The sequence below is a fragment of the Macadamia integrifolia genome, unplaced genomic scaffold (assembly GCF_013358625.1).
Source record: "Macadamia integrifolia cultivar HAES 741 unplaced genomic scaffold, SCU_Mint_v3 scaffold2261, whole genome shotgun sequence".
Lineage (NCBI taxonomy): Eukaryota > Viridiplantae > Streptophyta > Magnoliopsida > Proteales > Proteaceae > Macadamia > Macadamia integrifolia.
The window spans coordinates 72145-99302 of NW_024868599.1; the positions used below are offsets into that span (position 1 = coordinate 72145).

Here is a 27158-nt window from a genome sequence, read left to right on the forward strand (position 1 = left end):
TATTAGGATTGCAGAGATCTCTAAATACTAACTTATAAAGCAGATCCAGAAGAATGCTTAATAGAAACAATTAAAAGTTCACCATTTTGTGTTGGAATACATGAATGTTTGAAAAGTGGTAGATGGGAGCCTGAAGTAGGGGTATATCATCATTCAAGGTGAGTTCCCAAATTCATCCGTACATATTTCGTTTTTTTTCTTCTACAGAAATTTGTTCTTTTTCTTCCTGTTGATTGATACAATTTTCTTATTGATATGTGTTTCTCCGTTATAGGTTAACTGGAGCTGACATTTTAAGTACATGACCGGATCAGGCTGATACCAATACACTGAAGTAAAACCTTGTACTGAATAGCATCTCTACTTTCAAAATTTTCGATAGTCTGGATTTTTAATGCTTATTTTGCCTCTTGCCAACTCCATTTAAACTCACATGTGCGCCTTCAGTCCCATCCATTTTGCCATGTGGCTGAACTGAACTAGGAGACATTATGATGTAATTATTATTATTATTTTTTATTATTATTTATTTCATTTGTTTATTTTTTATTTTTGCTAACAAAGGGTATCTAGGCCTTTGGCCTAACTAGTCTCGTGGGCCTATACTGACCCCACAACCGCATGGATCGGGTTATACGAGGGTTGAATGAGAACCATTCAACTTTCACTAAAAGGCACCCCCGTGTCAGTGGTCCCAGTAAGAGGAGTCGAACTCAGAACAACACACTTTCTGAGGCGAAGGTCCCTTGAAATTATGATGTAATAGAATATTCAATACTAATTTCATGTTATCTTTTGTAGTGTGCTTATCATTTTAACAATTCAATACAAGTAGCCTTACAAGGAACATGAAAAAGAAATAATGGGCCCTAGTCAATGTGGGTTAACAAATCTTGTTGTATTAAATACCAAAGCTTCATTATCTAATGGGCCACTCAAATTGGTCACACCATTTCTCTATTTACGGATTAATATGTAATAAAAGTTCACAAGGAAACACATATTTTATAGTTGACTAATAAATAAAAAAATATCCCTCTATCTACGGATTAACATATTCAAAACGCATGATAAATGCCATCGACCTGACTATTGGAAAAATAAAGTTAATTATGCAAATGTTTGTCCCACATTTGTTGCATTTTTTGTTCCCTTGGATCACATAAGACCTATATATTTTATGGGTTCCATGTGGATACATAGTTTTTATGGTTGCCTAATTCAAATTTATAATGGTTATTGTTGCCTAATTCAAATTTATAATGGTATCTTATGTAATTATATTATATAATTTTACCATGTAAAATAAATGGCAAATAAACATTGGAAAATTTTACGGTGATATTTTACAACAGATTTTACCTCCTGGAAACAAACGCTGGAAAATATTTCAACAAAGAAAATTTTCCATGTAAAATTCATGTAAAATTTTACACCAAAACAAACGGAGCCTTAGGAAAAAACTCAAGCCACACATAAGTACCAGTTTTCAACCCGATGATCAGCTTCGTTGGTCCAATTAAAGGTAATATCTGTTTGCAGGAAATGTACCATTAGAGCTTCAAAATCTAACACTAACTTCACAACTTCTGAAACTGGAACGGAAGATGTACCAGAACTTCCAAAAGATCATTAGCTGTTTACCACAAAGAATTGTTTTCTTCAATTTGATTATAGGCTAAAAATGTTTGCATCTACAATATTAGTAGACAAAACGTGGTAATATCATAGTTGTCACGGCATCTAGGTGACCCAGGGCATTGGAGGAGGCCAGGATGTCAAGATGCCTAGGGGATGCCTACAGATGCCTTGCCAATTATGTGTAATATTTAGATTATGCTTACCTGATTCCTAAGAATGCTGAATTGATGAAAACAAAATCACCTCAACATAGTAGCTGAATGCTAATTTGCTGATTAGCAGAAGGATCCAAAACAGAGTGTATCTGACCGAATGAAATATTACCTAGTCAGTGAAATGGATAACATTATCATGGACAAAAAACCCAAAACTTGTCCCTTTTCTTACTTGAGAAGAGACGAAAAGTCCTCATGCAGGCTCCTTCCCACATACAGTTTTGGCTGCGAAAAGACAAACTATAGTTAAGAAAAACTCCAGCCAAAGAAAAAAGAGAGAGAGGAAAGAAACACTTGTTAAAAGACAAAACAGAGAATTGCCTGGGTCCACCACATCATAAGTACAATAACGCTCAAATTCGAATTCTCCATTGATCTCCGTAAAGGCGGAAGAATGAATAGTATCGCAGAAAATATATTGGGCGTCATAAAAATTACAACGGAGAAGTTATAGAACGACTGGATTTGCCAATTATTAGTCCAATCACTGAAAAATCTGATTAGACCTGTTGGATTCTGCACAGAGCTGGAATAGCCGATGGGAAGGACTACTACCCATAGAGATGCAACTGCAAATTTCAAGAGATACCAAATAATTTGGGTTTGTTTCAAGCTTCCCCACGTTCTACAACTAAGAATTATATCCAGCATAGCTGCATCATAAAGAAGGTATGAAGGATAAGACAACAGCAGAGAAGAAATGCAATACATGGGATGTCAACTATGCCCCAACTATTTTAGTAACGGCTAAAGAGATGTATGAAACAGAGAAAGATATGGATATGAGCTCAAGACTATAGTGTACATTAGGCATATGTGAACAAGGTATTCCTACTTTAACTAAAATGTCAAAATGACACACGGTTGTTTCGTAAAAAAGCAAAGTTAAATACCAAATTCAATGCACCTTTCAAAAGAGATTCACAGTTCAGACACTGCACCTTTCAAGAAATTGAGTAAAGAATAGGTTATAAAAATGCTCATAATGTTTCTGAACACATCCTCATCAAACAATGATGAGAGTGATCCTCCAGCGCTCCATGCAACTATTACCATAGCCTGAAGACCAAATGAAAGTACGTCTGTAGTTGTATTCCATACAAAGGCAAAGTTAAGTATGAAATTCACTGCAACCTATAATTGAACATACCTGGAAAACCAAAATAAGGAAAACCCACAATCGGTAAAAACTTCTATAAAGATGCCAAAAGGTACGAACTTCAACAAAATTTGTCTTGGGCTTTCTCTTTCCAGCAGTGACATTGTTAGGTTGCTGCACCAATGAACATGCATAGAATTAAATGTCTCCCTTAGAAAGCACATATAATTTCCATGTTCAAAGAGATAGTTACAACTCTAACACAACAGAATAAGAACGGAAGGAAGTTGGGACAGTAATCTGTAGGATCCCATGGTAGAATCACAAACATCACATCATTCCATTGATAACTCACTAGAAATATTGTGGTATTGTACCCATTGAAGGCCGCTAAAATGACAAACTGGAGCACCACTAAAATCCCTTCTTGGCATATCGACCCCTACAATCAATTGAAGAGTTCAGGACTGTTGTAAAATGGGTTCAAGGGCTATTTGTGTAATTTCCATCTTTAAGGGCAATTTTGTCCTCCTCATTCTAGATGTTTCTCTTCCTCTCTATAAATAATGAAGGGCTGTTGTCATTTGACAAGAAGCATTATTCCCCAATCATCATGTTATCAGAGCTTGGTACCTAACCCTAATGGCATAAACGCTAAACCCTAGCAGCCACCTCCTCTCTCTCTCCTTCCTTCACCGACCACCACTAACCACTGCCTCTACACTGCTGCCAAGATCTGTAAGGCTGTCAAAGATACATATTCTCAGGTTGGCAATGCTGCTCAGTGCTATGAACTGCAGAAGAAGATCCATGAAACAAAGCAAAAGGAGTTCTCTTTCTCAGTACTACTCTACATTGAAAGGCATGTGGCAAGACCTGGATTTCTATGGGAGTTTCATTGCTTTCTGTACTGAGGATGCTAGCGCATTCAAGAAGTGGGAGGATAACCTCCAGGTTTTTGACTTCCATGCTCGCCTCAATTGAGTTTGATCAGATTCGGGCCGATGTCCTGAACTGTGATCCCTTTACATCTCTTGAGCAGGCTTTACAATGGTCCAATCTAAAGATAGTCGCCGGAGTGCTATGCTCCTTCACGTGACTCAGGAACAACTGGCCTCTATTTTGGCTCTGGGAGCTCCTCTCATGAGGCCTTTCTTGATTTAGAGAGAATGGAATTGGATAGACATGACCTTCTCAGGTAAATCTATTTGTGACATGGCCGGAAAGCTTGCTTTCGGGGCTGCTATCTCCCATGTCTAGATGGAGCACAACCTTCATAGATGGACATTCAATTCCAGATCTTTCAACAAGATTTGGAAGGCCATCTACTTTGACGTCTCCTCCAAATTGGCTCCCTCCCCCATAGGACAGTTGTGGACTCCCCAAGGAACAGGCTTATTGTAGTTTCCTAGTGACTAGTGTGAGATCTGTGAGAGACTAAGGCAAGGAATTCCCAATTACGATTGGATTACATCAAGGATCGGCCCTAAGCCCCTATTTGTTTACGCTTATCATAGATGAGTTAACCAAGAGCATTCTAGACAAGGTCCCCCAGTGTTTGCTCTTCGCAGATGACATCATTTTAGTGGATGAGTCTAAGGTGGGGATTAACACTAAGTTGGAGCTATGGAGATCAAAATTGGAAACAAGTGGTTTTAAGATTAGTAGATTGAAGATAGAGTATGTCAACTGTAACTTTAGCCACTCTGATGGATAATGATATGGTGAAAATTTAGGAGACAGAGATTCCTCAAAAGACTATTTTAGATATCTGGAGTCTACCATAAATAAAGGAGACATAGAGGATGATATCTCATAGAGAATTAAAGTGGGATGGATGAAGTGGAGAGATACATCCAGAGTCTCATGTGATCAGCATATCCCTCTATAGCTCAAGGGAAAATTCTATAGGATTGTTCTGCATCCAGTTATGATGTATGGGCGGAATATTGGGCAGTCAAAAAGAGTCATATTGAGAAGCTATGTGTGGCTGAGATGAGGATGTTAATATGGATGTGCAATAAAACTAGGAAGGATAAAGTAAGGAATGAGCATATTAGAGAGCTATTTTGGAAGTGGCCCCAATCAATAACAAGCTCCGTGAAAGTCGTTTGAGGTGGTATGACCATGTTTAAAGGAGGTCTGAGGATGCCCCAGTAAGGAGTGAATGGATCCAGATTGAAGTAGCTAAAACAGCTAGGGCAAACCAAAAATGACTATATACGAAGTGGTGAGGAATGACATGCACAGCCTTGGTTTTGTCCTAAGTATGACCTTGGATAAAACCTATTAGAGTACAAGGATCCATGTACCTGAACTTATTTAGCTGAGATTTTCCTAACTACTAGGTTGTGCCTCTTTCCTTTCTTATCTCCCATTTTCCATCTCTCCCCTCCCCCACTTCTGTTTGGACTTTTTCTATTTTGTTTTGTATAGATCCATGTAGCCAAACCCATTAAGTTGGGATAAGGATGAGTTTGTTGTTGTTGTAGTACATTTACAAAGAAAAAAGCATATAAGATTTTCAGCCACTTTGATGTTGGACTGAGGAAGCCGGAAGAAGCCAGACCAATAGATGTGACAGGATTTGAGAACGGAACGGATAAGCTCTAGCCTACCCGTATCGGATATGAGCTTACCCCTCCAGAGCTGGAGCCTTTTCCGAATGAGATCAAGCATAGGAGCACAATGATGGGTAGTAAGCCTAACAGTGATAAGGGGGAGACCAGATTTTTTTTTTTTTGGTGAATTAATAATAAATGCACTAAAAGAGGGGGAGGGAAAATACAAGCACAATAAAGGAACCAAAGTCCAAAGAAGACAGCAACCAAGGCCAAGTGGGTTTGAGGAGTGAAAGACATGTCACTAATACAATTGAAGCCCAAATTTACAAAACAAGAGCCAGAAGCCCAACAACTTAAAAAAAAAAAAAAAAAAACAAAAGCCCACATGGGCTGAACAAGAACCCAGAAGCCCAAATAGGAGGAGGGGTAAAAGGGGAAATGGAGGTAGGGTTCCACCAAACCCTAGCACCAGGTCTCAACATAACAACTTCCAGCCGTCAAGATGTGAATCGGAGTTCTGGCAGAAAAGGCAGGCACGACAATGGAGTGCGGGCCTTGCGGAGGGCCATGGCCAAGGGAGAAGCTGGCCTCGCGGAAGAGACAGCCGCAAAGGCGGAGGGGCACGGGCATTTCGGAGGGCGACTGCGAGGCGGCTATTGATCGAGCATAACTGAAACCTTGCAGGATGGAGCCATGTAAAGAGCTTGCCAAAACCACCAAGACAACGATTCAATCAGGGAGAAACGTGAGAGACGTTCGATCTGCCATGAGAGAGAGCATGGCTAAGTCACTGGCACAAAGCACACTCAACCTAGCAGGCCCAACGATCGTCGGTGAAGGGGGAGGAGAGGACCAACAAGCCAAACTAGGAGCAGGGAGGGAAGAAGTACAACAACAGGTCCAGCTATCATCAACGAAGGAGGGGGGAGAGGAACCAACGAGCCATTCCGGAAGCAGGGAGGGAGAAGAACAGCTACAGGTCTAGCGATCGTCGGCGAAGGGAGCAGGTCGGAGAGAAGAGCCAGCAATCCAAACCGTGAGCAGGTCTGAGCAGCAGATGGATGGCAACAGAGCCAAACTCAAACAAACCCAATGAACGCCGACGGAAGAAAGAGCCAACAGTTCAATAAGGGTTAGCAGGATCTTGACAGACCATCACCAGATCAGGATCGAGATGGGAGAGGGAAGAAAGGGGAGGCGGCTAGGATTGATCTCACCTCCTGAACATGTGAGACCGAAGAAGAAGAAAGTTCAAAGGAGAGAGGGTGAAGGTGAAGGTGAAGAAGAGAAGGGAGAGCAGAGGATGAGAGGGAGAGGGAGAGGACAAAAGAAGAAGAGAGAGGAGGGGGAGGAGGGGCGAGCAGCCTGGTGAGAGGCCAAGCTGCTCCAAACGGTGAAATCTTGAGGGGACTCTGGGTGGTTACGAGCGTAAGGTCTCTCGAGCGATAGCCCCTCCGAACTGAGATAGGAAATTTTCGAGACCAGATATTTGACTGGAAGAGAACTAAGGGAGAAGCCCGAGATGCCCAGAAGGGAGGCTTTAACCTCATCTGAAACACTAGCAAGGCAAATATGGGATATGAGAAGGTTAATGTGAAGGTCAGACAAGTCCTCAAAGAGGTGGAGGGAGGAAATGATGGATTAAATGGAGCAAGGGTCCGCCTTTGAGAAGATCATGAGATCGTTCGCGAAGGCAAGGTGGGTAACGTTGAGGGCTTTACATTTAGGGAGGGGGAAAATAAGATGGAGGTCAGTAGAGGATTGAATAGACCTGGAGAGGGCAAAGTGGAATGGGGAGAGTAGGCAGCCTTGCCTGATACCAACATACGAGTGGAAGAAGCCCGTAGAGAAACCATTAAGAGCAAAGAAGCACGGAGAGGAGACACAAGAGTGAATCCAGTGAAGGAAGATAGGGGGAAGGACATTCCATAGAGGACTTTGTGAATGAAGTCACATCGGATGGAGTCAAAGGCCTTATGGATATCAATTTTGAGAAGGATATCCGGGGAATGGGATTTCCTGTCAAAGCCTCAAACCATCTCCTAGCAAAGGATGATATTGTCAAAGATGCTTCTGCCAACAATGAAAGCAGATTGATTTGGGCTGACAAGGGAGTCAACAAGAAGCTGGATCCTATTAGCAGGGATTATGGTAATAAATTTGTAGAGGAGATTATAGAGAGAAATTGGCCTAAAATCCCCTATGGAAGTTGCTCCTTTAATCTTAAGGATAAGACATAAAGGTTTGGTTGATCCCCATAATCTGCGAGGGATTGAAGAAGCTACGAAAAGCATTGATGAGGTCAACCTTAATGATGTCCCAGCAAGAAGAGAAGAAACCATACTAAACCCATCTGGGCTCGGGGCTTTGTTGGAGGAATGAGAGGGGATGGAATGAAGAGAAGGGAGGAAATGGGGAGGAATGAATTTGCTAAGGAGATTGGGGGGGTAGGGAGAGGAGGGAGTGGGGATTGAAGAGATCAGAGAAATAAGAAGAGGCTTCCTTTTAAATGGCATCAGGAAGGAAAAGAGTGGATTCATCTCTAGCAGCAAGCTTGAGGATGGAGTTGGACTTGACTCTGATGTAGGAGCGCTCCAATGGACCGTCCGAACCCGTTCGAGAGCTGGGCCAAGAACTGGATTCAAGTTTACCTCTCTATCCTTTCTCTTCAGAATTGTACATCCAACCGTGGACCCCACCCTGGACAGTTGGTGCAGATCTGAAGGATGGAGAGTTGGTGCACTCAGAAATATTATTTGGTTACTTCATTTGTTTTCTTAGTTGTTACATTGGATTAGTATTCCTTATTTACTTGTTCTCCAAGTCCTTGGATTAGATTAGGAAGCTTATTGGTCTAAAGTTAGTAGGTTATTTTCTTAGGACTCTTTAGCTATTTCTTTCCTTTGTTATTGGATTGTAATTAGGAGTCTCTTAGTTTATAATTGTAAGGCCAAGAGCCACACAAATTATTATTAAAGAATGAATTGAGTTTGAGAAACGCCTGCGTGGCTGCCTTCCTTTCCCCCAACCCCCTTCTTCTAGCCGGCTTCTCCCTTCCTTCTTTTCTGGTTCTCTACCAACCTCTTTCTAGACATTCTCCCCTGCATGGCTGTGTGCTCTCTTCCTCCCCCCACCCCCCCCCCCCCGGTTGTGCGATCACTCTCCCTGCGATCTCTTTTTCTCCCCTCTTCTCCTGTCTTTCTTTCTCTCCTGTAAATTCCTTGGCTGAAATCGCTTGCTGGGCAGTGCCCCCCCCCCNCTCCTTCGGTTGGGAGTTTGGCCAAAGCCGAACGGACCTGACCAAGGGTCCCTCCGTCGGTTGGGAGTTCGGCCAAAGCCGAACGGACCTGACCGAGGGTCCCTCCTTCGGTTGGGAGTTCGGCCAAAGCCGAACGGACCTGACCGAGGGTCCCCCCTTCGGTTGGGAGTTCGGCCAAAGCCGAACGGACCTGACCGAGGGTCCCTCCTTCGGTTGGGAGTTCGGCCAAAGCCGAACGGACCTGACCGAAGGTCCCTCCTTCGGTTGGGAGTTCGGCCAAAGCCGAACGGACCTGACCGAGGGTCCCTCCTTCGGTTGGGAGTTCGGCCAAAGCCGAACGGACCTGACCGAGGGTCCCCCCTTCGGTTGGGAGTTCGGACAAAGCCGAACGGACCTGACCGAGGGTCCCTCCTTCGGTTGGGAGTTCGGCCAAAGCCGAACGGACCTGACCGAGGGTCCCTCCTTCGGTTGGGAGTTCGGCCAAAGCCGAACGGACCTGACCGAGGGTCCCTCCTTCGGTTGGGAGTTCGGCCAAAGCCGAACGGACCTGACCGAGGGTCCCCCCTTCGGTTGGGAGTTCGGCCAAAGCCGAACGGACCTGACCGAGGGTCCCCCCTTCGGTTGGGAGTTCGGCCAAAGCCGAACGGACCTGACCGAGGGTCCCTCCTTCGGTTGGGAGTTCGGCGAAAGCCGAACGGACCTGATCGAGGGTCCCTCCTTCGGTTGGGGGCTCGGCGAAGCCGAGCGGTGCTGACCGAAGGTCCCACCTTCGACAGGGGGCTCAGTAAAGCCGATCTGAAGCGGCCAAAGGTCTTTTTTCTCGATCGACCCCAAGCCTTGGTCACTGGAAATGCCAAGGCCGAAGGAACAAGTCAACCTGAGAAGATGGTTACTCCCACAGGAAGAAGCTCCTAGTGGAAGTAAGGGGGCTCCTGATATAGCCAAAATGACCTCTCGGTGGGGGCAATGACACGTGTCACTACAGGGACACGTGTCCTCCGCCAGACGAAGGCGGCAAGAAACCACTCACACTCAAGCACGCTCAATCACCGAGGCACGCCCACGGAATCACGCGGGATCACGTCGTCTGCATGAGGGGAATATTCCCCCCAGAAGGTTGGACGTATCCTAGTAGGACTCTAAGAGGAAAGAAGGGGAAAAACCCTAAGGCGGAAGAGCTATATAAGAAGGCACGGAAGAAAGGGGAAGGTAAGTTCTGAGACCCTCACCATTACCCACTTATTAAACTGTGCCGCCGACCCTGATTTGAGCGTCGGAGGATTAACCCCGGACTAAGCTCCGGGCCTCTGTCGTCTGTGTTTGTGTAGGTTGGACCAGCGGGGTTTTTGGCAGCAACAAGAAGGATATCCGGGGAATGGGATTTCCTGTCAAAGCCTCAAACCATCTCCTAGCAAAGGATGATATTGTCAAAGATGCTTCTGCCAACAATGAAAGCAGATTGATTTGGGCTGACAAGGGAGTCAACAAGAAGCTGGATCCTATTAGCAGGGATTATGGTAATAAATTTGTAGAGGAGATTATAGAGAGAAATTGGCCTAAGATCCCCTATGGAAGTTGCTCCTTTAATCTTAAGGATAAGACATAAAGGTTTGGTTGATCCCCATAATCTGCGAGGGATTGAAGAAGCTACGAAAAGCATTGATGAGGTCAACCTTAATGATGTCCCAGCAAGAAGAGAAGAAACCATACTAAACCCATCTGGGCTCGGGGCTTTGTTGGAGGAATGAGAGGGGATGGAATGAAGAGAAGGGAGGAAATGGGGAGGAATGAATTTGCTAAGGAGATTGGGGGGGGTAGGGAGAGGAGGGAGTGGGGATTGAAGAGATCAGAGAAATAAGAAGAGGCTTCCTTTTAAATGGCATCAGGAAGGAAAAGAGTGGATTCATCTCTAGCAGCAAGCTTGAGGATGGAGTTGGACTTGACTCTGATGTAGGAGCGCTCCAATGGACCGTCCGAACCCGTTCGAGAGCTGGGCCAAGAACTGGATTCAAGTTTACCTCTCTATCCTTTCTGTTCAGAATTGTACATCCAACCGTGGACCCCACCCTGGACAGTTGGTGCAGATCTGAAGGATGGAGAGTTGGTGCACTCAGAAATATTATTTGGTTACTTCATTTGTTTTCTTAGTTGTTACATTGGATTAGTATTCCTTATTTACTTGTTCTCCAAGTCCTTGGATTAGATTAGGAAGCTTATTGGTCTAAAGTTAGTAGGTTATTTTCTTAGGACTCTTTAGCTATTTCTTTCCTTTGTTATTGGATTGTAATTAGGAGTCTCTTAGTTTATAATTGTAAGGCCAAGAGCCACACAAATTATTATTAAAGAATGAATTGAGTTTGAGAAACGCCTGCGTGGCTGCCTTCCTTTCCCCCAACCCCCTTCTTCTAGCCGGCTTCTCCCTTCCTTCTTTTCTGGTTCTCTACCAACCTCTTTCTAGACATTCTCCCCTGCATGGCTGTGTGCTCTCTTCCTCCCCCCACCCCCCCCCCCGTTGTGCGATCACTCTCCCTGCGATCTCTTTTTCTCCCCTCTTCTCCTGTCTTTCTTTCTCTCCTGTAAATTCCTTGGCTGAAATCGCTTGCTGGGCAGTGCCCCCCCCCCTCTCTCCTTCTCTTCCAACTTCTCTTCTTTCCTTTTCTGTTTCGTTTCCTGCAACTTATGATGCAAGCAGATTGAAAAGCAATTGTCTGAGCTCTCATCTGTAATCTCTTGGACTTGAAGTTTGGGTCAAAGGTTGCCACCCTGTAAGCAACCCAAAACCCTAGGGTTTCAACTCCTGGATCCCCTTTTATACTGAAATCCTTCCCTGCAACCAGAACAGAGCACAACCCCTTTCGCCAGGCCTTGTTTCAGAATTTTCTCAGCTAATTTGTGGCCACTGGTTTGAGGTATCATGGGTTACTACCGGTAGGCCTGAGTCTTAAGAATTAATCCCTGAAATTTCATTTCGAGTGGAGCCCACATAGGTGAGATTGATCACCTGAAAACCAGACTGGTTCTGCAGCCCTTGCTTCTGTCCAAAGGTTGAAGACAACCTAAATCGTGGGATTTATTTCAAGTTCTTTTATTCTGGTTTTCCCATTATACCCCTATAAAGCCCCTTTAGGCCACTTTGTCCTTTAATTTATTTTAGTTCCAAGTCCAGCCTCGAACAATAATTTTAATTCCACTTGTGTCCTCTCTCCTTAACTGACCCATTGAAACATTAGAAACTTCTAGTCATTTGCTAGATTGCCATTCTACATTTAAAATCCACTATAATTAAAAGTTTGCCATTATGTTCCAAGTTTCAAGTACACTTTTGCCAATCCATTTAATTACCAAATTGCCACTATTTCTAGTATTTGACTTCTAAGTACTTAAGTGGGTCCATAGCCATCCGGGTTGGGTCCTTGGGACCCACCGGCCCCGCATTATTCTGGCCTTAAGGGAACAATGGAAATAGGCAAAATTGGAATCCCCAAGCTCAAGCCATTTGATTCGAGATTTTTGCTTGAGGAAGCTCTCTTCTTGGGAAATGAGGAACAGAGCTCAAAGAAGGTAGCATGCTCATCTAAGGCAAGGATAGGATTATGGATGTCAGCCTAAAGCGTGGATTGGATGGAGGCAAGCTTGGCTCTATAGTCAGAAACTTGGGAAGAGATGTTTGCTCTATATTTAGCTCTTGGTGCGTACCGACAACTTCAAATTGTCCAGCTCACAGAAAGCCAATTTGTTACCACTCTCTATCAAGAATTCTTGGGTCTGGTCTCAAATGATCTCTCAAAGGCTCGTGATGAATTTCTCCAAATGAATTGCTGCTCACTTAACAGATCAGATCTTGATAAACATTTCTCCAGAATGACAGATCGGTTTCACAAGATCGGCGGTCTTGATGATGAAAACCTTAAGCAGGTTTTCCTGAACTCCCATCCAGAGCCTCTTAGTGCAGACACTCAGCAGTTTTTGAGAAACCAAATATTCCGTTAGCCTCTTATACTATTGGTTCTCTCTACAGCTATACTCTCACTGCCCTTGACAAACTTTGCAACATCAAAAAAGTCATGAAAGATTTACAAGATAGATCTAATAAGGTTTCTTCCGCCTACGATACCTCTTATCTCAAGATCAAGTGCAAAGGTGATAACTCCTGTGATTGTTCAACCAAGAAGTCCTCTCATCATAGAAAGTTTCACCCTTCTCTCAACATCATAAGCACAAGAAGAAGCACTTCCACTTTAAATCTCCAAAGTTCAAGAAAAAATGGAGATTTCTTCGGAAAAAACAATTTCGAGGAAAGAACAAATCCTCCTCTTGCTATATTTGTGGAAAAGGACATTTTGCCAGAAATTGTCCCCTCTCAGAAAAAAAGACAAAGTCATGCATATGTTATCTTCTCTTCACCAGGAAGATCTTCATGATGCAGATCTAGAATCTCTATACTCTCTTGACGAGTCTCCCACAGATCTCTCTCTTTTTGCTATTGATTTCCCAGATACTTACTCAGACCCAGAGTCTTCTCTCTCCGAGTCCGAGGAATTTGATCCCCTCTACCAAATAATTCCTTTTGTCTCCCCTCCTCAACCAGCTGAATCTCCCCACCTTACCATACTATTTCTCTCCCACATGTCCCAGTTCAGATAATACCTGAGCCATATGCCAAACCCATTAAGTCATAGCTTTTTTAGACACTGGAGCTACTACCACCATTCTGACTCCAAAAATTCTTCCTCAACATCTTTGGAAGCCTCAAAAACCTCCTCTCCCATTCCTCGCAGCCAGTGGTGAAACTTCTCATGTCAATCTTGTGTCTAAACATCCCATAAAAATTCAACTCCTCCCTACCCTGTCTTTTACCCATACTATTTTAGGAACCTATTTCCCTGGAAAAGACCTCATCATAGGTTTTGATGTTCTTAGCCTCCTCCCTCTTCGTTGGACTCCCCAAGGCCTTGTCTATAAACAACAACTTCTCCCCTGGTCCCCCATTTCTAACCTTTTTCTTGCAGGTCCTCCCCTATTTGAAGCTATCAAAGGACAAATCCTTTCCACATCCTGTGCAGAAGCTCATACAGAGTTCCTCACTAAGTGCTCACATCCATTATGGCAGAACTTTGATTTCTTCATTACCTTGCCTTTCAAGAAAAATGAAGATGTCAATCCAACAAAGGCTAGCCATCCCGGCATGAATCCAGAACATCTTTCCTTAGCAATTCAAGAAATCCAACAACTGCAGTCTCAAGGTCTTTTGGAACCAACTCTCTCCCCATGGGTATGCCAGGCACTTTATGTCACCAAACGGACAGAGCAAATTCGAGGAGAAATGAGAATGATGATTAATTATCAGCCTTTAAATTTCTTCTTGGCTGATGACAAGTTCCCACTCCCAACTCGTCCGGCCTCACTTCTCCAGCTGGCCCATGCCAACCTTTTCTCCAAGTTTGATCTCAAAGCAGGCTTTTGGCAACTTGGAATAGTTCCAGAAGATAGACCAAAAACAGCCTTCTGTGTTCCTGGATACCATATGCAATGGATAGTAATGCCTTTCAGCCTGAAAACAGCTCCATCAATCTTCCAGAGAGCCATGATGAAAATCTTTGCTCCTATTCAAGACCATGCACTCATATATATTGATGACATTCTTCTCTTCTCCAAAGATGAGACAGAACATCTACACCTTCTTCAGCAATTCTATAAAATTGTTCAAGAATATGGTCTTATGCTCTCTCCTAAGAAGATGCAAATTGGTGTCTCCTTCATTGATTTTCTTGGAGTATCCATCTCAAAAGGAAAATATGAACTTCAGCCTCATATTGCTACATCTCTCCAACAGTTTCCTGATGGCTCTGTGACAAAGAATCAAGTCCAACAGTTTCTCGGAATTGTGAACTACATGACAGAATTTCTCCCTCAGCAGATCAAGTATACCTCACTACTTCATCAACTTTTGAAAAAGAAAGCCCCTCCTTGGTCTTCAGCCCACACTGCTGCTATCCAAGCAGTAAAAAAGCTCTCAGAAAATCTCCCTACCCTCCAGATTCCCTCTTATGGCAAAAGAATTTTGCAAACAGATGCAAGTGATACACACTGGGGTGCAGTTCTTCTTGAAGAAAACAATTCAACAAGGCTGAGAACTGTTTGTGATTACAAAAGTGGATCTTTCAAGCCCTCTGAAACTCGTTACCACTCAACCTTCAAAGAGATTCTAGCAATCAGGTGCGGCATTGAGAAATTCCAATTCTATCTTATTGGTCATAAGTTCCTTGTCGAACTCGACATGTCAAGCTTTCCCCGTATGCTTGAGTTATGGCAGAAAATTCTCCCTCAGGCCCAACTCCTCCGATGGGCTCAATAAATGGTCATTTGACGTAAAACACATCAAAGGAAAAGATAATGTTTTGGCAGACTTCCTCTCCCGACCCCGACTCCGACCAACTTCCACCTTTTCCATCATACCTTTGATCTCTCCTATTATCCCAAGAGCCTCCGCTTCCTCTCAACCTCCACCATCTGGCCATAACCTTTGTTGTTCTCTCCCACCAAACCTCCCACCTGAGATACTGCAAGATCTAACCCTGAGAAAGGTCATTTCTTACAGTAAAACCACAGCAATTCAACTCCTAGAGGTCACTCTTCGACGTGATGGAGTAGTCTTACCCGGAAGCTCTTTTCACCCAGACTATCTATTTCTCACCCTTTTTTCCTTCCCCACCCTTCAAGAACTCCAAGACCTTCCCCTTATTTATAAATGCATCCTTTGGCATCTCTGTTCAGCCTACACCATTGCCTTAAGCTTTCCACTTGCCACTATTCACTGGTTTACCTCCCGTTGGATGTTTCCCATCCAAGGTCATCCACGTCCCAACCTCACAATTCTCCATTTCCTTCAACTTTTTACTCCCATAGATCATTGGTTTCACCTCTTATCTTCTCATCTTCCAGAAGATATTGCTGAACACTTAAACCCTAGCCAGAACCACATTACCATACTTTTCCATCGTCCCCCTCTCATTCATCAAACTCTTGAAAATCAACAAACCTGCCATTACATCCATTATACTCCTAATTTTCATGTGTTAAACATCAGGCCTTATGACCTCTTTACCACCCGACTTCAGCACAAAGATGAGTGGAGATCCTTTCTGAACAATATGTGCGCTGCTAATGATATCTCTCCAAGCCAAGTTCCAAATCCTCTCCTTCGTATGGATACAGCATGGGAACTTCATCAAACAGGCAGACTTCCTGACCCCCGCATTGAATAATTATTGGACGCCTATAATGATTGGCTCATTGACACTGCCAGTACCTATCCAGCTAGCAGTTCTGATAGTTCGGATACCTCTCTTATTTCACTGTAAAGACATACTTGTCTTTTGCTTGTATTGTATTTGGATTTTGTCGGTGTGATCTGTATTGTATTTGTTGTATTTGGATTTTGTCGGTGTGGTCCTGTTTTGTCGGTCAGCAGGATAAGTGGGTCCTACTTACTGTATCTTGTGTAAGACACATGTCGTGTAATATTTGGCTGTACTTCTTTATAAGTAGCCAGTTTGGCTTAATGAAAGTTCAAGTTTGGTTGGTGCCTAACACCACTGAGTAGAGAATGATATTGGAGCCTACCCTCTCCCTCTTCGGCTAATCTCCTCCTCTGGCCGACACTCTATTTCAGATTGAACCTGTTTTAGCCAAAGATACAGTCTAGGCCACGCCCTTTTGCAAGTAATCCCTGCTTATGGTTCCTTCTGCCAGAAAAAGACCCTTGAGCGTTGTGAGATTTGAGGCTAAGAATGCCGTTTTGTGCCCTTTTTGGCTTGGGTTGCTCTGAAGTTAGGCACCATGATCAAGGGGGTTCTTGATCGGCATCGACTAGCTGTGTCTTTACGAAGTTCAGTTTCTCTGATGAGTTGTGATGGTTCAAATCTGGAGTATGCCCGCTTTCTAAATTTTCATGGCTTCTCCTTCTTCTTCTCTTTTATCTTCCCCTCAACGATCAACTTCACCCCGGTCTTCATCCTCTTCCCTGGATTACCTTTATGAACTCTCTTATGTCCCTGATGATCAAGTCTTACCTCCTACCCCTTCTCCTCTTCTTAATCCTTATCCTGTCTTCCCAAAAACTCAATCTTCCTCTTGATGGACAGCTCTTCTTAAACCAAAGAAGACTCCACCTCTGAAAGAACTGGTTCGGGCTTCTCGCTTTGATCAGTTTCAGATCCCTGCCACGGAAAAAGAACAACTTTTCACTCTTGAAATACCTCTCGACCTGATTCCTCAGTGGAAACAACAAGGTTATACTCACCTCCACTTCGGAGCAATCAAATTTGCCCTTCTTTCCACGGACGAAAAGGTCTTCCGGTTGTCTCTCGGATAGCCCTTCTTGACAGTAGTTTTTGCAGTACCAACATGCTGTAATAGCCACTGTTCAAACCACTCTGAATACAAGAATAGTTTTCTTAACCTTATACCCTAACTTCAATATTCCTCTTTCAGATCCTCATCTTCCCACTGCCCTTAAGTTCCAAATCCAGATTACTGATGCTCCTCAGGTAGCCACAACTCAGGTAGCTACTCTACACTACCAAATGGCCTATCGACTGCAAAATCATGCTTTTGATCTCCTTACAGGCCATCAAGAGGACACCCTGTTCATAACTATGGACTCCACCCAGGTTCCTTGCTGTACCTATGTCCCCCGACAGATTTTTAGAGACGAACTTCTTCGTCTTCTTCCTTCCTCTTAGGTAACAGCTTATGAACAACAGGTCTCCAACACTCATCAACCAACCCCTGCGAAACCCATTCAGTCCACAGATCCTTAGTATATCCGGCACTCCAACGGTGAAGTAGAAATTAGGTTTCCTCCTCCAAAACCTCAACCCATTTCTACTCCCTTTCGAACCACCTTTGGCATGATCCAAGAAAAAAATTCCCATCCGATCTTTTGATTCTCAAGGAAGCCCTATCTAGTTTTTCTCCGATCCAGTTACTGGTCATAAATATTTTGACTTCTGTGAATGTGAATCCTACCTCCAAAACTCTGATGATGATGATGCCTATATCTCTAAGTCTCGTTCCCCCTCAAGACAAAAATCTTCTCAATCTATTCTACAAGAACGTTACGAGTCAGGAGATTCCTCTGTAGGCCCCCTTAATGATGAATCAAAATACCCTTTCTTTGTTAAGTATGGTGATACCAAGGTTACTCCTCAACCTTTCTCTTCTCCTACTTGTAAACCTCCCCCAAAACCAGATCTCCCACTTCCTACTATTCCTCCATGTTGTATGTATACAACACCAAGATCCTCATCTTCTTCTCTTAAAAATTTCCCTAGTCCTTCTGATTCTGGCCCCGATACTCATGGTATTCGGCATGTTTGGAAAATCAAGCCTCCAATTCGCCCCACTGGACAACCTTCTGAAATATCCCCAGTAGAAGCAGCTTTGAACTGGTAAGCAGAAAATGTTGTCGTTCAAAATCAGTACCTTAAAAGAATTCTTGCCCAAACCCAACAAACTCAAGGCACTCTAACTCATCATGATCATCTTCTACAGTCTTTACAACGAGAAATTGATCAAGTTTATACAGAACTCGCTGGAATTGCTTCAAGTATGGCAGATACCACTACTGCCTTTGCTCTTATTGGTCAGAAAGAGAAACATCTTCGATACCTCGAAGCTCAGCTTCATAGTCTTCAAAGGACTCATCCTCCTTCTGCAACAAGCAGACAACAACCACTTCCTGGCACATTTCCAAGCTTCACTCCACATGATCCATTTGCTATGTATGCACCTCAGGCTTCTCCAGTTGTCTCTTCACCAAGGACATTTCCAATTGAAGAACTAAAAGAACTTCAAAGACAACAACGTTCTTTTCCAAGAAGAACTAGAGCTATTAGAGGATGTACTCGTGGTAAACTTCCTCCAGCTTGGACGTCTACTGCTGCTTTGATGGATCTCAGTGATGATTTTGAAGAAGAACCAGATTCCCTACAAGACACCCTCTCTTTTACCCCTTATCCCATGACAGTTTCTTATCCAACACCCCCACCTCCGGTGCCGTTAAAACCATCTCAACCACCCATTTCCCCTATAACCACAACTACCCAAACTACCCAGTCCATCCATACCATTGTCACCCCCTCTGTAAACATTCTGTCTGATTTTCTTACAAACCTTACCCTTCCTAATCCTTTGCCCTCTCTAATGAATGAAGGTCCTCGCCCAACTATCCCTCATGTTTCAGAAATGGATGATGACCCTGAAATTCATAATCCTCCTGATACCCAACACCGGCCTTATCTTGCTCCACCTCCACCCTTTACCCCATACCAAAATCAGGATCCAAAACAATTTTTCACATTGGATGATATTCCTGTTTCCAAATGGGCCTCAAGAATTGCAGATTTCCACTTCTGGATAAATGCAGAATTACTCCATGAAGGAGCTACCACTATGACTGTCTTGTCCAAATTTGTTGCAAGACTTCAAGGAAAACTCAGAGAATGGTGACAGTTGCGTGTCTATCCAGGCAAACCCTCGTTTAGTCCCACATCGCTCGTGGATCCCCGTCTGTGGTCCTATATTAGTCCCTGGGCGCCTTCTCTAGATAAGCCGGTTTTGAAGGAGAGCGAAGGGCTAAACCCAGATCTGGTATCAGAGCCGGGCGGACTGGGGGGAGAGTGACAGTTGCGTGTCAATCTAGGCGAACCCTCGTTTAGTCCCACATCGCTCGTGGATCCCCGTCCGCGGTCCTATATTAGTCCCTGGGCGCCTTCTCTAGATAAGCCGGTCTTGAAGGAGAGCGAAGGGCTTATAGGCCTTAAGACTATATTTGAAATTTTTTAGCTTTCTAGAGAAATTAATCAAGGGGTAGGAGAAAGCCTGAACTGGGATAGTCCAGGCTCTCTCGACGAGAGGAAGAAAATCTTATTAGGGGGACCACATATCAAAGAACTTAGAGGGCTTAGGACAAAGGAGAGATAAGGTTGGACAAAGAAGTCAAAAGGATTGTGATCAAAAATACTGGGGCTTAGGGTAGCTTGGGAGGAGGGGAAGGAGGTAAGCCAAGCATCAATGACAAGGATTCTATCCAACTTGCAAGAAATCCAATGAGGACCAGCCCAAGAAACTTGACTCCAGATCATCGAAGGTCATTCACCCTAAGAAGTCAATAGGATTGTGGTCAGAAATACTGAGGCTCAGGGTAGTGTGGGAGGAGGTAAGCCAAGCATCATTGACAAGGATTTTACCCAACTTGCAGGAAATCCGATGAGGACCAGCCCTTTTATTCTGCCAGGAAACTTGACTCCAGACCATCGAAGGTCATTCACCCCAATATCTTCAAGACAATCAATGAAGGCATTGACATAAGAGAGGTCAATGGGGGACCCACCAAATTTTTCATGGGCATATCTAACCACATTAAAATCACTTCCCAGACCCTAGGGAAAGGCGCGGGAAGGGGAGAAAGGGAGCACATGTCCTCCCAAGGATGGGATCTATCATGGGCCCAGTTAAGGCCACAGATTGTAGTGAAATCAAGGGAGAAGGTGGAGAGAGGATCGGCGATCAAGAGGTGGATGCATTAGGGAGAAGAGAAGGAAGAGGAACATTGAGCTTGGAGGGATTCCAAAGAATCCAAATACGACCGAGTAGGGAATGGGTATAGTTAGAGATAAGGGACCAAGAGGGGCAATGAAGCAGTAATTTGGGGAGCGTTTGCCTACGACACCCGAGTATCAAAAAGGCAAAAAAGGTCCAAATGCAAGGATTTAATCCAAGAACAGACTTCCCCATACTTTGCAATGGAGTTTAGACCATGCACATTCCATATAGACCACTTAGTCATTTGGAAGCTGGGGGGGCCAATAAAGGCTCACAGGGGTTGACCGAGATATTATCCTGGTAAGAGAACTATTTCCTCAATCTTCGACGATATTCCTTGTTGGAAGAAGACTTGTTGGAGCCGGCAACAACTGGGAGGTTGGTATCCATCAGAACAGAAGAGGGAACAGAGCAAGTGAGGGTGCTAGTAGTTGTGCTCCAATCAGAGGGGGCCAAGGTAGCAGTCGTGGCATAGCAACAGGGGGCGAGGTCCCTTAGAAAGTGAGCTTCAAGGGAAGATCGGGGATGGTTGCACATATGGACGGTAGCTAGAGGAGAGCAGCGAATGAAAGCTAGGCCCTCTCAAAGGGAAGCTTCAAGAGGCACCTACTAAGGGGGGAGGCCTCAGCAGATGTAGAGCAGAACTAGAAGATGATGACGTGGCATGAACAGGGCCTGGGAAGGCGGTGGCAGAGCTTGTTGAAGGCCGAGGGGGAGCCTCAGACAAAGTTAAACAGAGCTTGTTGAGGACAACAACAGTGGATTGAGGGGAAGCCTCAGTCGATGAACAAAGCATATAATTGATGGCGCTGCGGGTGATCAATGAAAGAATCAGGCGAAGGCAAACCAGATGAAGAGGATCATGAGAGGATGACGGCGAGAGGAGCTGAAGGAGAGACCGATGTCAAGGAGGAGCCGGAAGCGACAGATAGAGAAGGAGCCTCTGTCAAGCGTCTTGCGAGGGGATCTAAGCAAGCGTCGAGTAGCGGAGAAGCCGCAACAATGGGTAGGGGAGGGGACATGTAAGGTCAGAATGAAAGGGTAAGATGGAGGGGGTCCAATGACTAGGAGGGTCAACCCGATGTTTCAAGGTGGACGGGTCAAGACGGGGGAGGGTAGTTGGATCAAGGTTGGTTCACCACCTATCTAGGTATATCAGTGCCAAAGTAAGAAGGTGCTATAGGAGGGGTTCCTACTACTCCAACGGTGTCACCAAATCTACTTGATTCTTCCTTTGGTGATGCTCCTCCTCCTTCATTGCCTCTTGACTTACCAATCGTTTTGCGTAAACGTACACGTTCCTACACTCAAAAGTCTATGGTTGTGTATCCTATAGATAAGTTTGTCTCACTCTCCCATCTACCTTCTTCCATTCATAGTTTTGCCTTGTCTTTGTCTACCTCTATTGTACCCAAGCACCATAATGATGCCCTTTGTCTTCCTTCCTAGAAAGCTACCATGGATGTTGAAATGGATGCCCTTTTGACCCATAACACATGGATTTAGTAGATATGTGCCTCGGTAAGGACCTGATTAAGTGATGCTGAGTTTACACCATTAAGTACCTCTTTGATGGCTTTGTTAAGCGGCTCAAGGCCCGTCGAATTGCCCAGGGATATACCCAAACTTATGGGGATGACTATTTCAAGATTTTTTCTCCTGTTGCATGGCTGAATTATGATCGTTTGTTTATTTCTCTGGCGGTTAACTTTGATTGGCCATTGTGTCAGTTAGATATTAAAAATACTTTTCTGTATGGTGATTTGAATGAACAGGTTTATATGAAGCAACCTCCAAGTTATGTTGCTTAGGGGAGAATAGTACTCGTGTTTACAAGTTGCGTAAGGCTATTTTTAATCGCCTATAGCATAGTTTGACAAGTTTAGTGCTACAATGGTGTCTTGTGGCTTTTCAAAGTGCTATGGAAATCACTCGGTATTTGTTCACTGCCAAGGGGGTAAGCTGGTTGTCTTGGTTGTAAATATGGATGATATAATCATTTCTGGTGATGATATGGCTGGTATTGCAGAGGAAAAACATATTTACAGCAGCATTTTCAAACTAAGGATCTAGGTGATCTCTACTATTTTCTTGGTATTGAGGCTGTGGGAAGAGTAAAAAAGGCACCAATCCATTCAAAGAAAATATACCTTAGATCTTTTATCTGATAGTATGCTTGCATCCAAGCCAGTGAATATTCCAATGTAACCTCATCAAAAGTTTGGTGTCTAAGATGTTGATCCTCTCATAGATGTACATCAGTATAGGAGTCTAGTCGGGAAACTGGTATATCTTACAGTCACCAGTCTAGAAATTTCTTTTGCAGTTGGATTACTCGGTCAGTTTATGCAGTCTCCTCAGAAATCTTATTGGGATGCAGCCGTACGGATCCTTCTTTACTTGATAAAGGGTTGATTTATACCCTAATAAGCATATGGAGTTAGTTGCTTTTTTTATGCTAATAGGGCTGGTTCGGCTAGTGATCGTCGTTCGACTACAGGGTATTGTACGTTTGACTAATAGGGCTGGTTCGGCTAGTGATCATCGTCCGACTACAGGGTATTGTACGTTTGTTGGGGATAATCTAATTACATGGCGAAGCAACAAAAAGATGAGTATTGCTAGATTGAGTGCTAAAGCAGAGTAAAGAACCATGGCTCATACTACTACCGAGCTAATGTGGTTCATGTCTCTCCATCTTGAGATGGGTTTTCCTATGCCTACACCCATAAAGATGTATTGTGAGTCTATGACAACCAAGTAGCTATATATATTGCTAGAGTCTCCTCACTTTGGAAATAACTACACACCAAATAAAGGGATGAAAGATTGGCCTGCCCAAGATTTGTATCCGGATTCAAACCACCAAGTAAGATAAGAACACAATCCTTTTCAAGTAACTTCATCTTCTGAATTGGACAGTTGAAGAACTCTATAGTGATCATACTCTTCCTAGCAACCAATGTTAGGATTGTAGTACTCATAAATGGCCATATATCTTTGCTTCACTGTAATGACCTTCTAGAGTAGTTGATAGACCTTTACCGAGTCACCCACTCAGTCAAAATTTGGGAACACTGTCCCAAATGTCCTTGGCACTTTCTTTCCTCATAAACCTCCTTCCATCCTAGGGTTTCATTGAGAATATCAGCCAAGTCATAACAGTGGAGTTCACAGTCTCCCATTTCAGATACAACGGGTCACTTGGTTTAGGAGCTCTAGTGGTACCTGTAACATACCCTAGCTTCCTCCTACTTCACAAGAAAAGCTTCACAGATTGAGCCCACTCCAAATAGTTGGTGTTGTCTAAATTCACAATAGAAATCTGAGTATCTGGGTTCTCAAAAGCCATTGGAGAAGGATGAGCACTACACGATGCACTAGCTGAAACTTCTCCAAGTCCACTGTCTTTAGACATATTGAAGAAGCACACACAAGAAGTTGGGAGTACACACTCTACCCAGATTCACTATCCCAATTCTCAAAGAGAGAAAAATACAGTAGGGGAGACAAATATCCAACTCAAACACAGTCTTCGAAGTAAATCATCAATTCTTATCAACTCAAGAAGTCTAAACCAACAAATGCATCAACCCAAAGTAGATAAAAAAAAAATAACAATCATCACAAGAACCATCGCAGGCCACATTTCACAGACAAAAAACAGGGGAGCAGGCTGGCAGTACCTAGAAGACAGGAAAGAAATGAGTAGTGGCTGAACAGCCTTCACCTTCAAGCACCGAGGGTATGTGGGTTGCAAGAGGGGCCTAGGGTGATCCAAATGGATCCTACCTAGCCTTAATAGTGGTCGAATGAGAGAGAGAGAGAGAGAGAGAGAGAGAGCCATGAGAAGGCAGGGCTGGCTGAAATGGGGGGAAATCTGTCCCTCAATTTGAGATTCAAACTTCGATTACGTCATGTGAGACTCCCTCCAAATGTTTATATGGTCTTCATCCAAGGTATTCTCAAGAAATCTTCAAACATTTTACATAGTATTCTCTTCCTTGGAACCCTTTTGTAACCTAGGGTCCCAAAGAGAGGAAATGGGAATGGAGAATTGATAGCACAACTCCTAAACGGTTAAACCTAAACCTGTAGCTCTGATACCAAGTTGAAATCTAAGGTTATAAAAGGACAAGAGAGCAAGAGGGGTAGATAGGAAGAAGAAAAGGAGAGAGGAAGAAGGAGAAAGAGAGATGTGGTAGAATGTTGTGTGTGAGAGAATGAATCCCTCTCACATATATTGGTTCACTAACATATTATGAAGAATTACATACACCTCCCTAGGGAGGTAAAGAGGAAAAACGACATTCCTACACTTTAATATCCCTATGAATATTCTTGGGAATGTCTACTGACTACTATACAATAACCAGTGCCCAAAGTTGGAAGGATTGATCTCATCTCACTTTGTGCACTAGAGAATAAAAAGAACATTTTCTCAATATCATCTGAGAATAGAATACCAGCTTACTATGACCATCCTTATATATACAACAAACCGTATCAAAATATGTTGAGCAAGCAGATACAGGAAATGTAAGATAAAACACAATTTCTGTAGCAAGTTTTAATGGTATACGTGGATAAAAACCACATTTCTAGGCTGTATCTCATCAGAATGCAGAAAAAAGTCGGCTTCACGGTTCATTGGCCATCCCAACTTCAAACATTTATCTGACCTGCAAATGTGACCAGAAATTATGAATATACATTAAGAATCGGGCTAAAGCATAAAACATGTAAAGGTAACCTATATTCCAACAATCAAAAAAGAATCAAAGCAATCTTACCAAAAATATTCATTTAGATCATCATAATTTCTCCACTTTGAGTGGCTTACAGTGCCTCCTTGGTTCCTCTCAGCTTCCTTTTTCACAAAACAACAAAGGATACTCAGACATGACCTTGATTGGACCATACTAATAAACCAGTCACAACATGTTAGTTACCTTACGCAAGACCTGGTAGATAGGTGTCACAACTTCACGCAGAAATGCCTCCTTACCCTGGTGTGCTGGTAGAAATGTACCACCATGCAGAATCCCATCAAGCTCTTTAGCCATCTTATAGAATAAAATACAAAAGGACTATTAGTTTTTATGAATGAAAAAGGATTGTCAATTCTGATACATATAAGTCAAAAATGGTCCAGTAAAAGCACCAACATCAGTCTCACTTTGTTTTCATTGATAAACCAAGAAATGTTATTAAAAAAAAAAAAAAAAACTGTTGTAATAATGGGTTTTAGGGAAGTTGTTAGATTCCAAACAAGTCCTTAGGTCCTTTAAGGGTTTAACGGTCCTTGTAATATTCTAGAACTTTCTCTCCATTATTATAAATAAAGAGGGCGATGTCATATTAGACAAGTCATTAACCCATCTAACATGGTATCAGACCCTTTGGATCCAAAACCGTAGGGGCTTCCTCTCCTCTCCATCTCTTTCTCCCTTTCTCTATTTTCTCTCTCCTAGTGCCTCCATCTCTTTCTTTTTCTCCCAGCGCCTCCCTCATTCCTCCTCTCTCGGTGCTAGTCTCTTCAACCACCAAGAGAGCCACTAGCTTCTCTCCTCTTCTTTTCTAAGATCTCAGACTCTCTTCTCTAAAGATCTAAGAGACCCACTCTTCACCTTCATCGATTTTCTGAGTTTTTTCCCCTGAATCGACTTTTTTTATGCAAGGGTACTTTTTCCCTGTTGGAGGATCATCTTGATGTTGGTTGTGTTTGGTGCTATTGATCCTTTTAGTGGTATTTACTAGCCACTTTACTATCTCAAGACTCTGTTCCAGAGCTATCCCCAAAAATCGATTTGCCTCTATCAATTTTTGAACTTTTTTTTTCTTGCTTTTTGGTGTTTTTGGTGCTTCTTCTACTTCCGGCTGGTGCCTCTTTCTTAGCACAACTCCCTTGAGTTACAACCATGTCTACCAACTCTTCTGCTTCCACTGGTGGAAACACCTTGACTCTTCCCACTTTTCCTCTCTGTGCTATCAAGTTTGATGGGACAAACTATCTTATTTGGTCACGGTCAATCTGTATCTCCATCAAGTCTCGTGGCTATTATGGGTACCTCAATGGAACCTCGAAGTGCCCAACCACAGGTCCTGAGATTGACAAGTGCGAGTGTGCCAACTCTCTTGTTATGGGCTTCCTTGTCAACTCTAAGTACTCACAACTTTCACATGGCTATCTCCTTCTTGACTTTGTTGCGAAGATCTTGAAGTCTGCCCAGGAGATTTTTCCCAGGCGAGGAAGAAGCTCAGGTCTTTGAACTACGCCAAAAGATTCTTGACATGAGGAAGAGAGGGCTCACACTGTCACAATACTACTATGAACTGCGAACACTGTGGACTAAGATGGACTTCAATGAGGAGTATGACTTCCTGGTAGGGCTGAATGTGGAGTTTGATTAGCTGCGAACTAGGTTCTAAGTCGTACTCCCTTTCCTACCTTAGGTCAAGCCTATGTTGTAATCCAACTTGAGGACAATCGTCATACCACTATGCTCCCACAACCTATTGCCACTCCCACCGAGAGATATGCACTTGCTTCTGGCACTCAATCCTTTAGCGTAGCCCCACAGTCTACTAGCTCCTCTACTAGAGTTCTAGTGAAGTGCGATTACTATGGAAAAGGGCGAGGGAAGAGTTGTGCCAGTACTCCTAGTCAGGCCAACCATACTGAGGTCCTTGACTTTGACTCTGCTCGTAGCATCTCTGCAGCCTCGCTATCATCTGATGAGCTCATTGCCATCTGGCGCCTTCAGATATAT

The 27158-nt window shown here is 43.5% G+C and overlaps 1 protein-coding gene across 2 annotated transcripts in view; it reads right to left on the minus strand.

Moving 5' to 3' along the window:
* LOC122066140 (callose synthase 7-like) overlaps nucleotides 1-27158 on the minus strand; it is a 124437-nt gene that overhangs the window by 62161 nt on the left and 35118 nt on the right. For both annotated transcript variants that reach the window (XM_042629966.1, XM_042629965.1), the window contains exons 10-18: nucleotides 25338-25451; nucleotides 25179-25255; nucleotides 24968-25067; nucleotides 3007-3129; nucleotides 2798-2915; nucleotides 2178-2509; nucleotides 2029-2081; nucleotides 1885-1945; nucleotides 1484-1532 (exon numbers count right to left, since the gene is read on the minus strand). In XM_042629966.1, coding sequence (XP_042485900.1) covers nucleotides 1484-1532; nucleotides 1885-1945; nucleotides 2029-2081; nucleotides 2178-2509; nucleotides 2798-2915; nucleotides 3007-3129; nucleotides 24968-25067; nucleotides 25179-25255; nucleotides 25338-25451 — 1027 coding nt within the window. The remainder of the gene's footprint in view (nucleotides 1-1483; nucleotides 1533-1884; nucleotides 1946-2028; nucleotides 2082-2177; nucleotides 2510-2797; nucleotides 2916-3006; nucleotides 3130-24967; nucleotides 25068-25178; nucleotides 25256-25337; nucleotides 25452-27158) is intronic.